The 22032-nt window shown below is 37.1% G+C and overlaps 2 protein-coding genes across 3 annotated transcripts; both read right to left on the reverse strand.

The window, feature by feature from the left end:
• Positions 1-211: 211 nt before the first annotated feature.
• Positions 212-5753, reverse strand: LOC146572997 (uncharacterized). Of its 2 annotated transcripts, XM_085278712.1 has the most exons (8): positions 5556-5753; positions 5403-5459; positions 3604-3921; positions 3162-3485; positions 2523-2600; positions 2280-2381; positions 1894-1949; positions 212-1597 (listed from the first exon to the last, which is right to left on the reverse strand). In XM_085278712.1, the coding sequence occupies exons 1-8, from the start codon at positions 5590-5592 to the stop codon at positions 1172-1174; spliced, it is 1398 nt and encodes a 465-aa protein (XP_085134838.1). In that variant the 5' UTR covers positions 5593-5753; the 3' UTR covers positions 212-1171. The 2 variants fall into 2 exon arrangements, with proteins under 2 accessions (XP_085134838.1, XP_085134839.1); XM_085278713.1 differs by lacking the exon at positions 2280-2381.
• A 10521-nt stretch (positions 5754-16274) lies between these two features.
• Positions 16275-21946, reverse strand: LOC146572998 (uncharacterized). The gene is made up of 5 exons (XM_085277504.1): positions 21823-21946; positions 17770-18069; positions 17527-17568; positions 17313-17420; positions 16275-17099 (listed from the first exon to the last, which is right to left on the reverse strand). The coding sequence occupies exons 1-5, from the start codon at positions 21860-21862 to the stop codon at positions 16798-16800; spliced, it is 792 nt and encodes a 263-aa protein (XP_085133630.1). The 5' UTR covers positions 21863-21946; the 3' UTR covers positions 16275-16797.
• Positions 21947-22032: the final 86 nt, after the last annotated feature.

Below are 22032 nucleotides of genomic sequence, written 5' to 3' on the forward strand. Positions count from 1 at the left end.
ACTAAGAAACAACGATTTTGAATTTCAAGTTTAATTCCTAAACAGTATTTTTCTTTGTTTTGTCTGTAATGTTTTTGCTTTATTTAATTTTTTTTACAAGGTTGACTGTACTTTTTGTCTCTTTAATGAAATTATTTTAGGAGCATCTGCAGTGAGGCTCATAACTTTCTTATGTAAACAATAAATTTACTTACATCCCCAGAAGGAATAAACATTTTATTAACAACAACCCTTTTCTTTATATTTCGTTATTTCAAAGAATCTTACACAAACTGCTTTGTTTTATGAAGCACTTTCTCTACTGTATTACCACATTAATTTCCTTTGTCTTTACTTTTCAGCGAATACAAAAGAATAAAACAAAACACTTACTTACTATGACAGACTGTTACAGAGAGGTATTTACAGGCAATGTGATAGTGAATTATGATATGGTTCATACAATGAAGCACACGATAACAAATACAGTTATCTACTTATAAGCAGCTGATCACCAAAGAGTCCACAAGAGGGAGTTGCAGAGCAAAATAAGATACAAACACTGAAATGCTCGGTGGTCAAACGTAAAACAGGAAATCATAACTGCATACTTGAATTATAAAAACAAATAGGATAAAAATCATAACAAGACACAAGGAAAAGCTCATAGTAGTTTAAATATTAATTTATCTTAAAGAAATGGAAACTAAACATGTTTTACTCCATGTCAAATTGTGTGTGGTTTATTCATCAGCTGCACCTTCAGGTACTGCCAACCTCTGAACTGTATTAAACTGTTTCATTAACTACGACTGAAAAAGAAACAAACCGGGAACTATTTCTTAGGAATATTCATTTTCTTAATCAGTGATCAGATATTTAAGTGACGATACACTTTCTAAATATTGTAAACTACTTTTTGACCAATTACTTGTTTAAAAAACCCAATAATTTATGTTCTCATTTTTGTGACACTGAAGCGTCGACCATAGCAAATCAAATTTTTACTAAAAACCACTAACTGAAATCAGACGTGTATGCGACCTAAATATTTGTAATTGTAATAACTGTAATATTTAAACCACATTTCTATAGTTACACCTGAAGTGCTTCAACCTTTTTCCTATTATTTTAAGATTACAGATAGTATCTATGCATAGAGAATATTCAGCTCCTTCACAGCATCACTATATTATTGCTCCCCTTGTCTTATAACAGTTGAATAGAGAGTTGTCTCAGGTGCTTGATTACTGGTAGCACTATGTCCCCTGCCAGCGGAGCTATTTTTCTTAGTGTCAGGAAGTGTTTTTCCACCAGTGTGGAAACCCACAGTGGTATACTGAAGCATGTCTGCAGAAGGACTGATGACGTCTTGTCCCATGGGAGTAGAGCCATTTTCACTAGTGACAGGAAGGATTCTTTCATCTTTTTGGAAATCCACAGTGGCATAGTGGACTATGTCTGCAGGAAGATTGACATTGGTAGCCTTCTGAAAGTCAACATTAGCATGGTAGACCAGGTCTGGAGGAGGGCTGGTAACAGCACAAACAGAGGGCAGTGAGCTCTCTTGCTGCCTCCGTATGTTAATCTCTTCATATTGATGATCTCCAGTATTTCCCTGGGGGAGCAATGAAGAGCAATGGTGGGACAGATGCAAAACTGTGCCCTCAATCAAACTAAACAGCCCCCCCCCCCCCCCCCCCCCCACACACACACACACATTGTGAGCCTCAAAAATGCCTTCAAACTCGTGGGGGCCAGCATTTTATACCCAGATGTGACTGTTATTCCCCACATGCTAATTTTCTGTCCTCACAAAGATGTCTAAACATGTACAAATGCACACACACACACACACACACACACACACACACACACACACACACACACACACACACACACACACACACACACCTCTGTGTTATGTCCAGACTTTGTCCTCAGCTCTGATGACCCCTCAGCAGCAGTTTCTAAGATGAGAAGAATTTGAACATAAACAACAAGAGTTTTTTTTGTGTGTTTGTTCTCACTGATGTCTTATCTATCTATCTATCTATCTATCTATCTATCTATCTATCTATCTATCTATCTATCTATCTATCTATCTATCTATCTATCTATCTATCTATCTATCTATCTATCTATCTATCTATCTATCTATCTATATTTAAATGAATTAAATATTTTTGCTTTTGTAGTTAAGGTCAGAAAAACCTTTCATTGAATGTTTTACACCAATCTTGATCTGATAAATTAAACAATTATATGTATTTGTTTATTGTATTTATGTATTTTCCTACCTGACATCCTGAGGACTTTACATCTGTATAGTATTAGCACAACCACAGCAATCACCACTAATGATCCCACACCCACACCCACTCCAATACCAATATGCAGGCCTGCAAAAAGGAGACAGCCATAGAGATATGGCTTAAAAGTTTATAGAATAGAGACTGTGGCTTAGTGTGTTTCTGCAGTAGACATTTGTGTGTATTCGTATACTGAGATATTAACTGCAACTGCTTGGCAGAGACACATACCTAAATCCTCATCTTCGTTGTCGTCATCTCTCTTCAAACGTAAACTGACTGATTTTTTGGTTTGAGTGTGTCTTTCAGCTGTGTGAGAAAAAAAGGAAAGAAGGTTACACAATTTTTGTTGATGTTGTTAATACTCAGAAAATAATCATTATACAGTACCAAAGAGTGTTTTTTTTCTATTAATTAATTAATTTGATGTAGTATGAATGTAGGAAAAGCTTTAAAATGTATGAAAATACATTTAACAGTCTGAAGTTTATTCCCTTTTCCAAAGCCATCCAGTAGGCTGGAGTCAGCTTAGCCAATTCGAACCCCTGAGCCTTATCTTTGACACCCCTGCTATACATTTTTTTTGTATTTCCTATAAAGTAACTCAATTTATGGCTTCAGTGGTAAAATATGTTTATTGATTGTCAACAAATAAACCAGGACTAAAGTCAGAATAATTATAACCATGTGTCGAACAATAAAATGATACCTTCTACCTCAACCAATTTTATTGCAGATGGTTTTTCTTCTAATAAAAAGGTGTTGTTGTGAAACACCACAGCTATATATGTATATATATATATATATATATATATATATATATATATATATATATATATATATATATATGTATACAAATTGGGTACTTACTGATAGAAAGGTATATTTTGGTGTATTCAGCATTTGTCATTGTTTTACCAGATCCGCACCAATACATTCCAGAGTCGGTTCTCCTCAGGTCACTGATGTAGACATAGAAACAGTTCCTTCTTTTATTATCCCTCATGTAAAATCTGTCTTTAACTACAACTCTGTCTTCTTCTGTTGTCCGTATTAACTCATCACAGCTCAAGGGATTCTTTCCTTTGCAAAGGTATTTTTCAGTGTCCTCTTCACTCTTAGAATAGTTACATGTAATTGTTGCAGTCTCTGAAGTAACACCAATTATTTCATGTGGTTTAACCTCGTCCCAGTCTTAAAAAAGGAAATGCATGTCAGTGCAGCTATTTTCTTTACAAACTGCAACTTATAAATGTGTTTTCATTTACTAAAATTATTATTACGTTAAATCAAAAATCAGATCAATACTCACTCAAAATATAGAGGTGGATCTCAGTTAAACAAGAAGTGGATGTACCAGATTTTATACTACACTGGTATTTTCCAGCATCTTGTTGGGTCAGTGCAGAAATGATCACAGTGTAGACTCTTTGCTGTTTATCATCTCTGAGAGAAAATCTGTCTAGTCTGGTGTAATTTGAGTCATAAGATGATATCAGATTATTGCAATAAGAGCTTGCATCTTCTCTACAAAAGGATTTGATTCCACTTTCTTTTACTCTTGTATAGTTGCAGTTGATGGTAGCCGAGGCGCCAAGAAATGTGGTCTGGTTCACTGGTTTGTTGTAGCCTGTCAGAGAGTTGAAGCGTATGAAGCAAAGATTAATTTCTCACTCAAAGTCAGCAGATGTGTGTATAGTGCAATCAGTGCAACACTTAAAATTACTAATCTGTTTATTAGTAGAGTGTAGATGCTGTTTGACATTTTTTTTAGGCAGCAAGAAGACAACCTGTATTATTAATACATTAATATACAATAAAAAGCATCACTCATGCTGTTCATTCATAAGTTCATTTTAGCACCTATGCAGGTGTATTAGGGCTGCCACGGTTAGTTCACCAGTCACGATTATGTCACCTATCAAAATCGTCGATGACTAATTTAATAGTCAACGCTCATTTGAAGCTTTGTAAGATCCTGAAAGACGCAGGAATGAGCTGTAGGATTTAATAGTGTAATAACGGACTGAAACAGAAGATGGTAGCAATGCTGCTGTTAAACGCCAACGAAGAAAAAGTAGTATGAGTTATTTGTGCCTGAGCGCCCTTAGAAAAATTTTTGCAAGCGAAATGTTGCATTTTGAGGAGAAAATAATTTTGAGTGAAGAAAATTTTAATTTGAGCAAACATTGCTGTGTGCAAGAAATGTATTTCAGTGTTTGCTCTTATCCATATACACACACAATAACAGCCCCTCTCGCTCAGCTGTTGGCATTTGCTCTTGCTCAGTTCTCTGCTCTGTGTGCTGACATCTGCGGATCTGCTCTCTATGGCAAGCCATCAGGGCCAAAAATTACCACTTTTCTAACCCGTCTCTCAGTGTGTCGTTAGCACTCACAACATCTCTGCTCCGTGCACACTTAACTCTTTACAGCATTATAAGTGTGCCATAAAACCAGCCAATCACAGACTTGAATGTAAAAATTCTGATTGGCTGTTTCGGTCTCCAAGCAGCTCGCTAGCTACTGCATTCCGGAAACAGGGTCCAAAATGTAGCTAAATCCATTTTCGGTTAGTATGTTTAATTAATTATTTTAAAATATCTATATATTTTTAAGGTCATTGTTAGTTTAAATCTAGTTTAAACCAAACCACTCCACTGGATTTACTTGTGACTATAGATGTCTGTTAAATCTATGTACAACATTTTCATCAGAACGGAAGACTAAAGGTATAAAAACAGCAATAAAATAAAAAAGAAAGTACTCAAAGAAACTCAGATGCACAGTAATGAGTATCACTCGCGCTGTTTGTTAAAATAAGCTAATTTTAGCTGCTATACAGCGTTATGATTTAACCAATGGCTATCTTTCATGTTTTAAAACTTAATCACAGCAACGTTTGTAACTATAGCTGTCTGATAAATGTCGTAAAAACATTTTTCTCACAACTGAACAGTAGAGGTATAAAAACAATCATAAAATCCAAACACCTGTAACTACCTAATTACCTGAAATTTGTATTCAAGTATAGCAGTAAATAACTCAAATTACTAGCATGCCTCTGTGCAGAAGTATTTTGCTGGTTGGTTTACATCTTTGTTGTACTTACAGTTAATGTTGACACGTCTGTCCTTGTTTCCCATTACAGACAAAAAGCTCACAGCAGCTGTTATAGAAAATTAAATGAATAAAACTATAATTTAATCATAACACTTAAAATGAGTTTCAGCCCCAAGAAAATCAAATAGAAGAATAATCTTACCTGTTATTAAGTGGATGATTTGTAATGATGCTGCCATTGTTTTGGTCAGAAACGTTTTATAGTTTTCCACAGTTTTAAGCTAAAATTATAATATTATGATCCAAAATTTTAAAAAAAAAGCTAAATAAGCTGCATGCCCCTATGATCAGTCATGACACCTGTACTCTGCTCTCATCAAATTGTTATATTCTCACTTGCTTGTGATGTCTCTGCACAAAAGAGAGAGTGCCAGCTTTGTTTTTCCACCACAGAAGTTCAAATATTTGCATGATGAAGAAACAGGATTTGAATCTCTTTATGCAGAGTGATAGAAACAGAGATAGAAAAGGAGAAGAGAAAGAAACAGATGGAGAGCGAGAGTGTTGACTCATAGTAGCTAATCATCAGCTGCATGTTATGACGTCTTTCGCTGCTTCAAGCAAAAATATTCATCATAAAACAATGTCCACAATGTCTCTCTTATCTTTGGATCAAAATAATTATAATACCAGATATTAGTTAGCAGGTGTTCTACGTATCTACCCATTGCATGAAAAAGTATTAATGTAGTCTATCCAGAGGCATGGAATTATGAAAATGTAGTAGAGTTTTATTATAATTAAATTTCCGGATAAAGTAGCTGTGTGCCTGCACTTTGATTCCAAAATAGTAGAGGCTGTCTTTGTCATGGTCCCTTTGTCATCGTCTAACTGACTGTTTTCTGTCTGTCTTATCCCACTCGTGCTTTCTGCCTCTCCTCTCTACTGTCCTCGTTTGTGTGTCTACATGTGTGTTGTGGTGTTCTGGATTTTATGCAGTGGCCTTACTTAAGGGAATGGCTGCACTTAAGTCTTTGCTGAATTGTTGCGCTACTATGTCAGTGTAAATCCCAGCTCTGGTACTAGTTGGTTTGCTACTTTTGTTTTGTAAAGAAACTTACCTGTGTCCTCTTGTATACAGTAAACCTGCAGAGTTACCTGTTAGAGACCAGTGGTGTACAAACTGTGGAGAGCTGACTTGGAGAGAATCCTTGAGATTTGGGAATCAGGACTAGCATTGTTATGGGATTCATGTTTGGGATTGTTATTGCACATCCTCTTTGTAAATAAATTCACTGGTCTTTTAAGAGTCCTGCATTTGAGATCTGCTCTACCTGGTGGCAAACGTGACACTCTGATTTGCACAACTAACAAATTATGTTTTACTTAATAAAATACAGTGTGTGAATGTCAGATTTGGCACAATTTAATTGATGGGGATGTAGATGAGGAGAGAGAGAGGCAAATAAAGGTTGTGTTGGGAAAAATAAGAAGGCAGAATATGTTAGACAACTCAGATCTTAACTCTTAAGATTTTCATGACATGGTAATATGTAAATTACAGTGAAGAAAATACTACTACTACTACTACTAATGATAATAATACTAATAATACGACTCACAAAATGCATCCAACCAGAAAATAACTGTAGACTGTAGTATGCTCAGAAATGACACTTAGAATATGATGAGACTTATAGATTTTTTTATTACATTTGGCATGTGACCAGTTCATTACTGGCAACCCCAATGACCACTACAGAGTGGCCAATACAGCTATTGACTCAATTATTAATCATTAAAAAAATCCAAAAATGCACATGAGATATTGATTGTAAAAGTAAGGGGAGGCACAGAGACTGCTTATGTATAGGACAAAGAGTTTTGTGCTGTGCCTCTGGTTGTGTATTCAGAGTTACAGTAAAACTATGCCTCATTTTACATGGTAGTTTGACAATACCTAGTTACAAATTTTGGGTCCAATCCTATTGTGTATTTATTACAGGTAATAACACACAAGACTTCACTATTGTATTTATTTTTGGCTGCTGGCATGACTACATAGTTGCATGTTACGCCATTCACTTATATGCAAATAATGCAGTTTGCGTCTGTATATATATATATATATATATATTTATATATATATATATATATATATATATATATATATATATATATATATATATATATATATATATATATATATATATAATATATATATATATATATATATATATATATATATATAATAACAATAAATTAATAGGTGTTTAATTGTTTTTGTGCATTAGCAGCTTTTTCAATCTTTATTTATCTTACAGCTTCAGTATCATCTTTGCATCAGCTGTGTGCATTTACAGTTTTCATTCTCTTTATCAGGTTTTAGTTCTACAGTTAAGTGGCCTCCAGTTAAGGGTGTGGTGGGTGTTCAGGGAGTTCACTCATTTTTTACGGTGATATGGTTTATTGGCATAGTTTATCAGCGCTGTTAAACAGTGATGGGAATAACGGCGTTACAAATAATGGAGTTACTAACAGCGTTACTTTTTTCAGTAATGAGTAATCTAACGAATTACTATTCCTATCGTTACAACGCCGTTACAGTTACTAACAAGAAAATGCGGTCCCTTACTATTTTTCAACAAACAGACGGTTGAAGCTGTGTTCAGCTTATCGCATCTTATATCAGTTGCACGGAAGTAGCTGACTACGTAAGTATCAAACAAGCCTTAACTAAAGTATTTGATAAAATTATATGCTAAATTGAAATCCATTCAACATTTCTCCATCTATTTTAGATGTATGAATAATATTTATGCATGGAAAACACATCCCAGCTTGATGATGTTGTTGTTGTTAACCCTATTTTGTGACAGTTGCATAGAGAGTTGGCTCTGCTGCTGGAGGATTGGTGGCACCGCCCTGCACAGGAGAGGAGCCATTTCTGAATATTGACAGATTCATAGTGGACCAACTTTGCATGAGGACTCACAGTAGCATAAACAGTGTGCAATGAGCTCTTTTGCTGTTTCTGTTCATTTATCTTATCATAATGATTAGGATCTCCAGTATTTCCCTAGAAAGAAAATAATAGGATGATAGATACAGGTGTAGTGCTCATATGCAAACTACACAAATACACAAATACACACACACACACACACACACACACACACACACACACACACACACACACACACACACACACACACGTACCTCTTTGTTATATCCAGACTGTATCCTCTGCTTTGACGATCTCTCGACAACACAACGTGCTAAGATGGAGGAGGGGGAGGATTTGAATAAATGTAAAGGACATCATATTTGTTTTTGTGTCTGTTTATCCTGAGCAAGTAAATCATGTCATTTTAACTGTTAACACTCTGTTATAAAAATTTGAACAGAGCGTTTGTTCAGACGGGCCACAAAGTGAAGCTTTACTGTAATCCTGGCAGATCTGGCTGATCTAATGGCATTTTTGTCAAATTTCTAGTCCTCACCTGACATCCTGAGTAGTTTCTGTCTGTACCGTATTAGTGCAATCACAAAAATCATCAGCAATATTCCCAGACACACCCCAATAACGATAGGCCAACCTGCAAAAAGGTATAAACAACAATGCATACAATTTATTGCCCTCTGGAGTCATGTATAGACTAGAGCAGGAGTCCCCAACTCCAGTCCCCGAGAGCTACTGTCGTGCAGCTTTTAGATGCATTCTTGTTCCAACACACTGGATTCAAATGGATAGCTTGTTACCACGCCTTTGCCAAACTTGATGGCATGCTGAAGAGGTAATTCAACCATTTGATTCAGTTGTGTTGGTAGAGGGATGCATTTAAAAGCTGCAGGAGAGTAGCTCTCGAGAACTGGAGTTGGAAACACCTGGACAAGAGGATCTGTCTCTGTGTCATACCTATGACATCTGGTGCAAGTGTTGCAAAACTGGGACTGGAGGATGCAGAAGTGGAGGGTGCAAGATTGAGTGCTGGATTGGAGGTTTTCACCCTGGAGTTTCAGTGTGTGGAACTGGATTATGTGGAACTGGAGTGTGTGGAACTGGAGTGTGTGGAACTGGATTGTGTGGAACTGGAGTGTGCGGAACTGGAGTGTGTAGTACCAGACCTGAGACATTGGCTGCATGACCTGGGACGTTGTGTGGAATGAATTAGTCACAAAAGTAATGACTGAGATTGCTGCCTACAAAAAAATACAGTTTTTTTTAAATGCAAGAAACTTAGTTCATTCTATCCTTCAGAGATTGTAAAAGTAAGTATTAGCAGAAAAAAATATTTCCATATAAGATCACAGTAGGGATGGCACAAAGGAAGCTGTGAACAACAAAATATTGCCGTAAAATGTCATTCACTGTCATATCAGACAGTGATACTACTGTTCATGACTGCTGATGGAAGTAGGATGATTCTGAAATGTACAAGATTCTGAAATGTTTGCTGAGATTCAACTCAAGTCAAAGTTTATTTATATAGCACATCCATGGACCAAAGTGCTGTACAAGTTAACAAAATATCAACTACATAGAAAAGGCCACTAAATCAACAATATATATATAAACTAAAAATAAAAAAAATCCAGTCAAATGTTTCAAAAGTGATCAGAAACTGTTTATAGTGCAAATAGAGTCTTCAAAGACCAAGTTAGTCAACTGATCTCAAATAATGCAGCTTGCTCTCTGGAAGAACATGCAGCAACTGAATGTAGCTGCAGTAAAGGCCTAGCAGGGCATATCAAGGAAGGAAACATTTAGCATTTGGTGACGTAAATATCTTTAAGGTGAAAGTCTGTACCTCAGTTGTTTGATTTAAAATCTACAGTGGTGGTGGTGTATAGAGTTGAAATTACAATAGTTGTACAATAGAAGTGAAGAGCAGAGGTCTTCAGCAAGGAAATAAATAGAAATACGTGACTTTTGATGATATCCCCATTGTTTTGAGTCAGAATCCTTTTATACATTAAATTTAAGCTAATGTTGAATTAAAAACTTCTCCGCAATCAGTCAGACCTGTATTTTATTTTGATCTAGTTATATTCTCACCGCCACACTTTCCATATTGCTACACAAATGAGACAGTGTCGTGCCTTTCTTTCTAATATAAATGGCAGTATTTGCATGATGTTACAGAAAGTGGATTTGGATCTGGATGTAGATGGAGCTTTACACAAAAAGTGAGAGAAACAGAGGGAGAATGGAACAAGACAAAATGCTTTATACAACACAGAATCATGTCTACAGTGTATTTCTCATCTTTGCAACGAACTATTTATTAATTTATTAATTATTTTATTAATACATAATTCCATTCACCCAGCATGCAATTATGAAGCTGTAGCCTGAAACCCGTATGAAAAACTATGCATATCTGTCGTGCAGTTGCAAAAAAATAATTTGCATAAAGGTAATGCATTTGCATTCACACAGCCACAAACACACAGAGACCAAGTATGCATAAATAGAAACAATACTGAAGAAGGAATTTTGTTTTTGTTATTTTTGTCCCTGCACTGCAAAATCTCCAGTGTTAAATTGACACTAGAAAGTGTCTACATGTGTCCACTCCTTTGAGTGTTAAATTAACACTTTTGACAGTGTTATATTTCTACCAGTAACCTAGTCAGTGTTAAAGATTAACAATGGCCCTTTCTCACTGTCCCTCTTCCCCTCTGTTTTTCTTTTCCTTCAGCTTTCTTTCTCCCTTTCCTATCCCCTAGTCATGTCTGCCCCGTCTGTAACAACTGAAAATAAAATAAAATAAATAATAACAACAAAGGTCGATCAAATGGACCAATACGGCAAGGCCGTGATGATCCACTTGGTAAAGTAAATCCATTGGGTATTCTGACGGCTAAAGGACCAAACGGGACAGGCAAAAAAAAAAAAAAAAAAAAATGAAGAGGATCTGCAAGGAGGAATGGCAGAGGATCCCCAAATCCAGGTGTGAAAAACTTGTTGCATCTTTCCCAAAAAGACTGGCTTGACCTAATATAGACTTGGCTGTATTTGATGAAAAGGGTGCCTCTACTAAATACAGAGCAAAGGGTCTGAATACTTAGGACCATGTGATATTTCAGTTTTCGTTTTTTTTTTAAACTGCAAAAATGTCAAGAATTCTGTGTTTTCCTGCCAATATGGGGTGCTGTGTGTACATTAATAATGATAAAATGAACTTAAATAATTTTAGCAAATGGCTGCAATATAACAAAGAGTGAAAACTTAAAAAGGGTCTGAATACTTTCTGTACCCACTGTATCTAGATGCATTATTCTGTGGACTAGATGGCCCAATAATGATTGTACACAGTGACATGCCACTGATGTTAGCACACACACTACCATAGAAAAGAAAGCAAAATATGTCCAAAGGAGGGTGTTGTGGAAAAGAAATGCATAAACAGAAGAAGAAGAGTAAAAAATTAAATTAATCATTACATGTGGCTTTCTGATAAAGAAAAAAAAACTTGTCTCAATATTTCAGACTAAGTCAAATATTATTTTTTCCAATAGAGCTTTTGGAAACTAAACTTTTGATTGATGCCACATCAGATGACACTATTGCTATTATGCTTTTAAAAATCAGAATATGAGATTTAACCTCTTTTGTTATTGAAACAATAGAATACTTTATGAATGATATGACCAGTGAATTAAAGACATAACCAAGTTTTTCTGGTATAAACGTGCTTTTAATTTTACATTAAACAGTAGAGTCTATCACTAAAATATATGACCAAATTATTTTATTAATAGAACTATATATAACATTTCTTCATCTTTTGTAGGTGCATAGGCAGAGTTTATACATAGAAAACATTCTTCACAGAGTGACTATATTATTAGTGTTGCCCCTTTGTGACGTCTGAATAGAGAGTTGGTTCTGCTGCTGGAGGACTGGTGGCTTCCTGCTCTTTTTCAGTGAATCAATTTTTATTACTGTCAGGAAGTGTGTTCCCGTTTTTCTGAAACTTGGCAGATTCATAGTGGACCAGGTCTGCAAGAGGACTGACAGTAGCATAAACAGATGGCAGTGAGGTCTTTTGCTGTTACTGTTCCTTTATCTCATCATAACGATGATCTGTTATACTTTCCTGTTAAGAAAAAGGTGACCAGGATGATAGGATGATGATGCAACTGAACACACACATGCATTCACACATACCTCTTTGTTAGCTTGTATCCTCTCCTTTGATGATTTCTCAACAACGACATGCTGAGATGGAGTAGGAGGATTTGAATAAATACAAACGAAAAAATATAAACCATAAATTGTGTGTCTGTTTATCCTGAGCGAGTAAATGTTCTCTTTTCAACTGTTAAATCACACACTCTGTTTCAAAAGTTGAGCTGAATGTTTGTTCAGAGAGGCCACAAATTGAAACTCCAATGTAAATCAAGATGATCTGGCTGATTTGATGGCTCAGCTAAACACCTTTCTATGCAACCAATGAACATCTGCAAGCTGCTTTTCAGTATAGCTTCACCCTAGATCCTCCATTCATGCTATATCAGATTTAATGAGTGTGATATTTATAATCCCCGATGCCTTCTCTGTTCTACAATGCTGCACTCTCTTTTAGCTTTTCATATATGGACATTGAGGGAGGGACAGGTCTCCAAAATGGACTAGTGATCTTCCATTGACAATGGTTGAAATATTTAGGCGTAACTCACATTTAAGAAAGTCTCTGATCTGACAGCTGATACTGTTAAATATAGATGAAACAGAATGTGTATGTATATTTCATGATATTTCCAGCCCTTACTTGGAATGAGTGGATGTGGATGAGTCACTGTCACTGGAGAGAGGGGTGCCGACAAAGCCATCGCCAGAGGCAGCACTGCCACTGGTGCTGGCGTCAGAGAAAGTGCCACCACCAGGTCTACCAACTGAGTCTCAGTGAGTGTAAAAATCAAAGCACAAATTATTTTTTTTTTCAGGATAAATGTAAAGACTTGAGGATCTTTATTTCTGTGTTTCTTAGTGAGACATACCTGTGAAATGTGGTCTAGTGCTGGAGGCAGAGCCGGCACCAGAGGCAGAGCCAGAGCCGCTGCTGGAGACAGCACCAGGACCACCAACTGCTTCACTGTGGCTACAGTAAAGGCCTTGTATGTCAAAGAAAGAAAACTTAGCATTTGGTGATGTTCATAGGCTCAAGACTTCAGGGAGTCACTGACCTAAACAAATTTTCATCTAAGTGTTAAAATCATTCCTTGAATGTGTAATTATTTTAGTTTGTCCAACAGCTTTAGGCCCGTTAAAAATTGGGGCCTGTGGACAAAAGTGGTTGTAATTCCTAAATGTTAATACAAGACATTTTTTTAAATAACTTGAATTAAAGGCCTTTGCACCAAGCATGTTGTGACAAAACCATAAAAAATTCAGAATCTTTTGGAAGAAAAACTTATTGTGTAACAGTGAAAGCATCTTTTGCAAAAATATGTCCTCAAAAAATGCATTACAGAAAAGTGGAGTAAATGCTAAGCAATGATGGGCTGTTTGTGACGTTTCTAAACAAGAAAAGATAGAAATATCTAGATCATTGCACATTCAGTGCATTTTGAGACACAGGGGCACTTGTTAACAAATGCAGTGGGCCGATTGGTCAGGTGTATTTAGTCACATGCACAAAGTTGGACAAATTGGGCTTGAGCTGCAAATCTGTCATGTGCAATTAAGCATTTGGTGTGAACGGCTGCATTAAGAATAGGTGAGTCCAAAAACATATTTTTAAGCCAAATATTTCTATGTGTCCAGTATGTGAAGTCCTTTAAGGTGTAAGTCTGTTCTTCAATCTCATCTATTTTTTTTATAAATGTATAGTGGTGGTGTACAGCGGAGAAATTCCAAAATGTTCCACTTTCCAAAATCTGTTTGACCACTTTATTTTATTTTACTGTGCACATGTGATAAGTTTTATTGAGTAAAAAGCACAGCTACAAAATCAGCAAGAAAATTAATACAAGTACCCAAGTAAGTAGAACTACCTGAGAAATTTATTTGTGTTCAAGGATTGTATTTAATTAGTTAACTTACTTATATATCATGCAAAGGCATTTTTTTTATTGTGCTTTCCATTGTTACTGTGCTTACAGTTTATGTTGAAAAGAATGATAATATTAAAAATGATAATGATATTACCAGTCAATATGCAGAGAGTGAATTTTAATAATATCCTCATTTTTTCAGTCAGGATCCTTTTATATATTTAGCTAAATTTTCCCAAGATCAGTCACAAAAAGGAATTATGTAAAAATCTACTGCAGCTACTACTGCTGTAGCTTGAAACCTGTGTGAAACTGTGCATATCTGCAATGCAGTTAGAGCAAATAAAATTCAATTTACTCTCTTAAAAAAAACAAAAGGGTTCCATGATGCAAGATCATCCTGCCAAACAAGAAACATGAGAGACACAGAAGAATGTTGAGCGCACTTTCTTGAAGGAATTTGAGTTAAATTGTGTCATATTAATATAGATTGGTAACATTAATTGATGTAGAGAATAGTGATGGTAAATTTGATTCTTTTTACTGAATCGAGTTTTAATGAGTCACTCACCAAAGTGAATCGGATTTTTTGAGTCATTTGTTTCACTGAGTCAGTTGACCAGAGAGTGAAAAAAATTTACATTTTCACTCAAACTTAATTTGTTTCTCTTTTCATGTATATCCTACTGCTAAGATGAATGATTCTAAAAGAAAACAACTATTTTATAGAGCAAAAAAGAGCAAAACATTTCTAAAAGTAAGCAATTCCCTATCAAAATTGCTTAATAAACATTTATTTTGTTTATTTTATTTTATTAGTATTTTCCTTAAATGTGTTAAATATAAAGAAGAAGCTGTGAGCCGGGAGGGAGGGGGTGAGTGAGTGATTCGTTCGCTCTATGATTCAGCACAGGAAGGGAGGGGGTCAGTAGCAATTTCCTAATGTTTTAAACCTGCTCAACATTTGGCAATAAAACCCTTTCTGATTCTGATTCTGAGTAGGTCAAATGTGCTGCTAGCATGTCGCTTAGGCTTACGATTCAGCACAGGAGGTAGGGGGTTAGTGAGTCCTGAGTGATTCGCTTAGGCTTACGATTCAGCACAGGAAGGAGGGGGTTAGTGAGTGAGTGATTCGTTCGCTCTATGATTCAGCACAGGAGGGAGGGGGTGAGCGAGTCCTGAGTGATTCGCTTACGATTCAGCACAGGAAGTGAGGGGGTGAGTAGCTCAAATGTGCTGTTATCATGTTAGCAGAGCGATGCTACTGTGAACCGAGGAGCTATTTTCTTGATGTGAGCTTCTACTCAGGGTTTTTTCTTCCAGTTCAGAGCAGAATTTTTTTTGTTAAGATACTGGATGTTGTGTTTTTCTCCACAATTTTAATTATAAGCTAGATAAATTGCTGCTAACAGCAACAGGGATGAGTCAGTGAGTCAGTTGGGCTTGTGAATCATGATTCATGAGTCAGTAAAGTGATCCTCGAGTATTGAACAATTCGTTCATGATTCACACATCACTAGTAGAGAACAAGCTTAAATGTTCTAAAATGGTTTGCAGCCTGGAGCCCCTTCCAGCTCTCACAGGGCAAGAGGCAAACTGACAAGGTTCTCAGCAAACTGCAGTCCATTTGTATTTACATACAGAACAACACTAAACACTAAAGAAACAATTGACAAGTAGGTTCTGGGGGCACACATATCATCTGTGTGTTTTGTATTCAGACTCAAAGTATAACTCTGCTTTCCTTCAAACAGTTTCTTACTTACAAAAGACCTTCTGGTGACTGATGGGTCTAGTTGTCTTACCCAATCACAGCTCTGTCAAAAAGGCTTGCAAAATTGTTGCTACTGCTCAGTCATCTTCAAAGAGGAAACAAATGTGCAGAATTTGAGTTGTTTATGAAATACTTGAACTGTTTATTTTCAGAGATTTTATTTAAACAAGATTTTAGACACAATAAACCTGTTTTAAATCATTGGAAAAAGAGATGTGTTGTGCTCAGTGCTCAACACTCACTGCACAGTCAAATGGTAAATGGTCTGAGTCTGAATGGTCTTTTTTTAAACTTTGGTTTCAATCCATCAGGTTTCAGGTCACCAAGTCAAAATTCAAATTAGGGCTTTGATCCTATTCTAGGGACCTTAATCAAAACAAAGCTACGTTAGACACATGCGAATGAACCCACAACCTCTTTCTTTGCTCATATCACTTTCTCAGTTTCAGTCTCATATAAATAAGCATGTATACAATAGAAAAACAGAGTCTGAAAAAATCTATGTATTGTTTGCTATGTATATAATTTTCACATTACACATTATGCCTGATATGAAGTTAAATAACAACTTGGAGCTGGATTTTTAAAATATTTAAATCACAAGAAGAAAATACATGTTATAATCAAGAAGTGAAATGTTCCAGTAGAAATACTTTGTCTAACATCAGCATTGAGTTGAGATGTTGCTATAGATTGTAGATTCTTCTGATGATTTTGGCTTAGAGGATGATTTTATAGACGCTACACAGTCGGGTGCAGCCATGCTGGACTCTGTTTGATTTGTGAAGGTAACAGTCGTGTAGATGAGATTGCCTGAGTCCTTCTGAGGCTCTGATGTATCTTGATGCTGATTGGCGCTCTTAGTTCCACCATCTGTTTCTTGATCCTCCTTGGATGGAGAGGCATTCTTGTCATTGCAGGCATCTTGTTTTTGACAGGACCTGAACACCAGGTCATAGTACTGTCCTGTAAAGAGGTAAAGACGAACCAGCAATCAGTCATTCCTCTGATATCAAAACTACCCTCATCCTTACTCGACTTTGACTTCCTGAGAATAGTTAGTTATGTAGTTCCACATTATTGAATTAATCAGCCAGTGACAACAACTGTGGTGTTTGAAACGGCTGTTAAATTAGTATTTTGAAGCTACGCAAATAAAAGTTTGTTAATTTTTTATACCAGATGATGCATTGATGTTGCTGTTTCGATGTCTGAAGAAAATCAGAAGTCCCACGCCCAGCACTAGCACCACCACACCGAGAGTTACTCCAGTATACACCACCGTCTCTGAAAACGTTATAGGTCTTATAAATCAGCAACAATATATCACACTGGACTTTATCAGATATATGTACACACACACACACACACACACACACAGCCATTTCCTTACCAGAAAGAGAAGCATGTGTATCGGCTGCCTTATCTTGGTTAGCTGTGCACAAATAACAGGAAGTGAAGTAAGTTAATTTTGCCTCAGCTCTGCTGAGCTAGTGTTTCAGTTTTTTTTCACTGTCTGGTGCAGAAAACACAATCTGAGACCCTGTTGTGAAATACTATTGTCAATGACAAGAAATTTGAAAGTCAGAACAGATAACATAATGAAAGCTTTACGTACAGAATATAATCAACTCACCTAAAACTGTAAGGATTACTTGATTATATGTGTCCAAACCAACTCGTTCAATTCCACACCAGTAAGTTCCAGAGTCATCTTCTTTCAGGTCAGAGATAGTGACACTGAATGTATTTCCTTTATCTTCAATTTTGTATTTTTTATTTGAAATGGTAGTGCTGCTTATGAGGATGTCTTGATATGTGCATTGTCCTTTGCAGAAATATTTGACGGTGGAGTAGGCGTTGGAGTGAGAGCAGGTTACTGTGATAGAGCTGCCCTTGTTTCCTGTTACTGAAATAGCTTTAGTCTCCCATAATCCTAGAAAAAACACACGCGCACACACACAGAGCACCAACAGTCAGATCATGTTGTGGTTTATAATCAGAAGTATATATTTGAACTATACTCTGTATTATCTGTAGTTCATCCACTATCTGAAGCCATTTTTGCTGTCTTCTCTTTAGGACTACCGCCTTTCAGCCAGCATACGTTGAATTGGCTGTTGCAGAAAAACAAAATAAGAATAGTTGGTAGGCAGCTCTTCTTAGCTAAAAGACAGAGCTTTCTGTTTCTGAGATAACCATATTATGAATATGCCCTCTCTTACGCATCATACAGAACCAAGTGTGGAAAAAAATGATTCATTACATTTGATATAATATATAATCCTTTTTACTTCCCAGCAGCACAGAGTCCATGTCTATAATACCAAATACAGTTAAAAGAAAACTTTCATATTTCATTGCATTAATCATTAGCCTTTTTTAGTATTATGTGCAAATATAGTTTAATATTCAGTATTTTGCTTACGTACAAAAATAAGCAAGGAGCTTATTTTTGGTTTTGGGGTTTGTTTGTTTTTTCAAACATCAACATAGTTTTATTCTAGATGCTATGCTTACATTTTTTTGGTCTTTGCACTCATTAAACAACTTATTTAATCAAACCAAAAACTAACAGTTTTTAATCAAAACTATTAGCCACTATGATGTGAATAGTTGGTGGGAGGATACTCCGGCTTCCTCCCACCGTCCAAAGACATGCAGTTTGTGGGGATAGGTTAATTGGATAATCCAAATTGCCACTAGGTGTGAATGTGCGAGTGAATGTGAGTATGAATGGTTGTCTGTCTTTGTGTGTTAGCCCTGCGACAGACTGGCAACCTGTCCAGGGTGTACCCCGCCTCTCGCCCTATGACAGCTGGGATTGGCTCCAGCACCCCCCGCGACCCTGAAAAGGAGAAGCGGTAGCGAATTGATGGATGGATGGATGTGAATAGTCAGTTGTTTATTTGCTGGATAAAGGCCTGCAGTCTTTTTTTTGTAGTTTTCAATAAGTCTTATGTTGAGCAATTCCAGCTATTTTTCTTTGGGAAATCTCTCAAATTCCTCCAGATTTAACCTCCAGATTTAATATTTCTTATGGACGTTGGTCACCCCCCAGCCTTTCAATGTGATTCAAATCAGGGCTTTGTGCAGGCTAGTCAACAACCTTCAATTTAATCTTCTGGAGGAAGTTCTTCAGCAGAAGTGACATATGATTATTTTTGGTTGTTGATGTGTTTGAACACAAATCAACAGCCAATACCCAGTTTTAATGCTGACTGCTTGAGGTTTTATTTAACAATCTTCAAATCTTCCTTCTTTCCTCATGATTTATTCCACCTTGATGAAATTCCCAATTTAAGAGACACTGAAGCATCCCCACAGCATAATACTCACTGTGAGGATGGCTTTGGATTGTATGCCTCTCCCATTTTCTGCCAAACATAAGCAGCGCGTCTGTGGCCAAAGAACTCCAGTTTTGTCTCATCTGACCAAAGGACACACTTACAGTATGCATAATGGTTTTCCAGGTTATCCGTGGCATACTCCAGTCTTGAAGATGTGTCTTTTGCAGAATTTTAGTATTTCTTTTTCTCCCAAAAAGTTGATTCATCTGGATGTAACATTTTCAGTGGGCGAAAAGTTTCATCACTAAAAAAAGTAACTTCTTCAGTCTGACTGCAGGTTTCCCCAATCTTTTAAACAGTACATTTGCATAATGACTGAAACTAGTCCACTGAATGAACAAAGGGCTGGGAGGTCAGTTCTTTGATCATTAATATGCAAATTCTCATGACCATTGATCAAAGCCCACTGATCAAAGGCCATGAGGACCATTCACAGAGAGTTGGGGAATGGCTGCAATCACAGCATTGTAAGATGGTGAAAGATGCACCCTTAGGCCACCTCCTCGATTCAGAGATGGTCTTTCCCTTTTCACGTAAATGGCCTCCTTGACTCTGCACTCAAACCAGCGTTCCTCCCTGTCCAGGATGTGTACATCCTCATCCTTGAAAGAGTGTCCACTGGCCTGTAGGTGTAAATAGACTGCAGAGTCCTGGCCTGACAAGGTAGCTATTCTGTGTTGTGCCATCCGCTTCACCAGAGGTTGTTTGGTTTCCCCAATGTATAAATCCTGGGAATACTCCTGGCACTTGACAGCGTACACTATTTTTTTCTGTTTCTCCAATTTTTGGTGAAGCGTGTTTTGGGTTTAAAAGGTTTAAAAGCCACAGAGACACGGTGTTTAGAAAAAATGCATCTCAGCTGTTGTCCTTCTCTCTTGGATCGACTTTCTTTAGGTGCCTTCTCAGCTTTTACAAATGTCCAGCTGGGATAACCACATTTACTCAGGGCCTTCTTGATGTGATTCTGCTTCCCTGGCCGCTGTGGTATTCGCTCTATGTTGTAGCGTCCTAATGACACCCAGTTTATGCTCCAGTGGATGATGAGAGTCAAATCTTAAATACTAATCCTTGTGCGTAGGTTTACGGTACACATCAGCTTTTAGATATCCCCCTTTAGTGATGGAAATCTCACAGTCTAAGAAGGCTAACCTGCTACTTTTCATGTCCTCCCTGGTCAATTTGATGTGTTGGTCCACCAAGTTAATGTGATCCGTGAATTGTGGAACATCCTGAGATTTGATTTTCACCCAGGTGTCATCCACATACGTGAACCAATGACTTCATGGTATTCCAGGGTAGGATAGCAAAGGGTACATCTTTCGCCATCTTACAATGCTGTGATTGTAGCCATTCCCCAACTCTCTCTGAATGGTACTCATTCAGAGAGAGGGTCTTTGATTAGTGGCCTTTGACCAATGTGCTTTGATCAGTCATCTTTGATCAATGGTCATGAGAATTTCCATATTAAATGGTAAAATGATAAATGGTCTGTATTTGTATAGCACTTTACTTAATCCCTAAGGGCCACAAAGCACTTTACACTACATTCAGTCATTCACACTGGTGATGGCAAGCTACATTGTAGCCACAGCTGCCCTGGGGCGCACTGACAGAGGCGAGGCTGCCGGACACTGGCGCCACCGGGCCCTCTGACCACCACCAGTAGGCAACGGGTGAAGTGTCTTGCCCAAGGACACAACAACTGAGACTGTTGGAGCCAGGGCTCGAACCGGCGACCTTCCGATTAGAAGACAAACTGCCAACTCTAGAGCCAGATCATCCCGAGATCATCAAGGAACTGACCTCCCAGCCCATTGTTCCTTCAGTGGTGTTAGTTTCAGTCATAATGCAAATGTACTGTTTATAAGATTGGGGAAACCTGCAGTCAACTGAGACTGAAGAAGTCAAATGTTTCTCCCATTGAAAACACTACGTCCAGAGGAACAGAATCAACTCTTGGGGATTTACTTACCTGGATGATTGAGCATGCATCAAGATATTTCTTGTTCTGCAACCTTGCAGTGATTGTCTTCTTTGAAACTACAGTTCCCAACTTAGTTATTCACTAATTTCTTGGCAGTTGTTTTCAGGTCTTTAGCCACATCTCTTTTCTTTTTGAAGTCTTTGAAAGATTTCTTTTCTTGTGTCTGCCAGGATTATTCTGTACTGCTTGACTCTCTTTGAATTTCTTGATGATGTTTCTCACTATCGCTCAATCCTACTTTGATAATTATTTTTGTTACGCAAAATTTGTGTTTAAATACGCAAATGAGGCATTTCCCATGAAATGTGCAAAGGTTTTTGTAAAAGGATCAGTTAAAAGAGGACAGTAAACTTACCTTCCAAAAGAAATATCACAAAGATCACAGTCATCTCCATGCTTCACGTAAGGTTTCTTTTTGTTACCGTCCTTGGGCTTTACTTTAACCACCCTGATTCTTTGCCCTTGCGAGTCTTTCTAAATGAATACCAAGTCTGCTTTTCTTCACGGGTTCCTCTTTTTCCTTTCACTTCCTGTCTTTCATCAGTTTCCTCTGTCTGATTCTCTC

The sequence above is a fragment of the Mchenga conophoros genome, linkage group LG6 (genome assembly GCF_057382185.1).
Source record: "Mchenga conophoros isolate Kocher_MC1m ecotype Shallow Benthic linkage group LG6, M_conophoros_male_GT1.1, whole genome shotgun sequence".
Taxonomy (NCBI): domain Eukaryota; kingdom Metazoa; phylum Chordata; class Actinopteri; order Cichliformes; family Cichlidae; genus Mchenga; species Mchenga conophoros.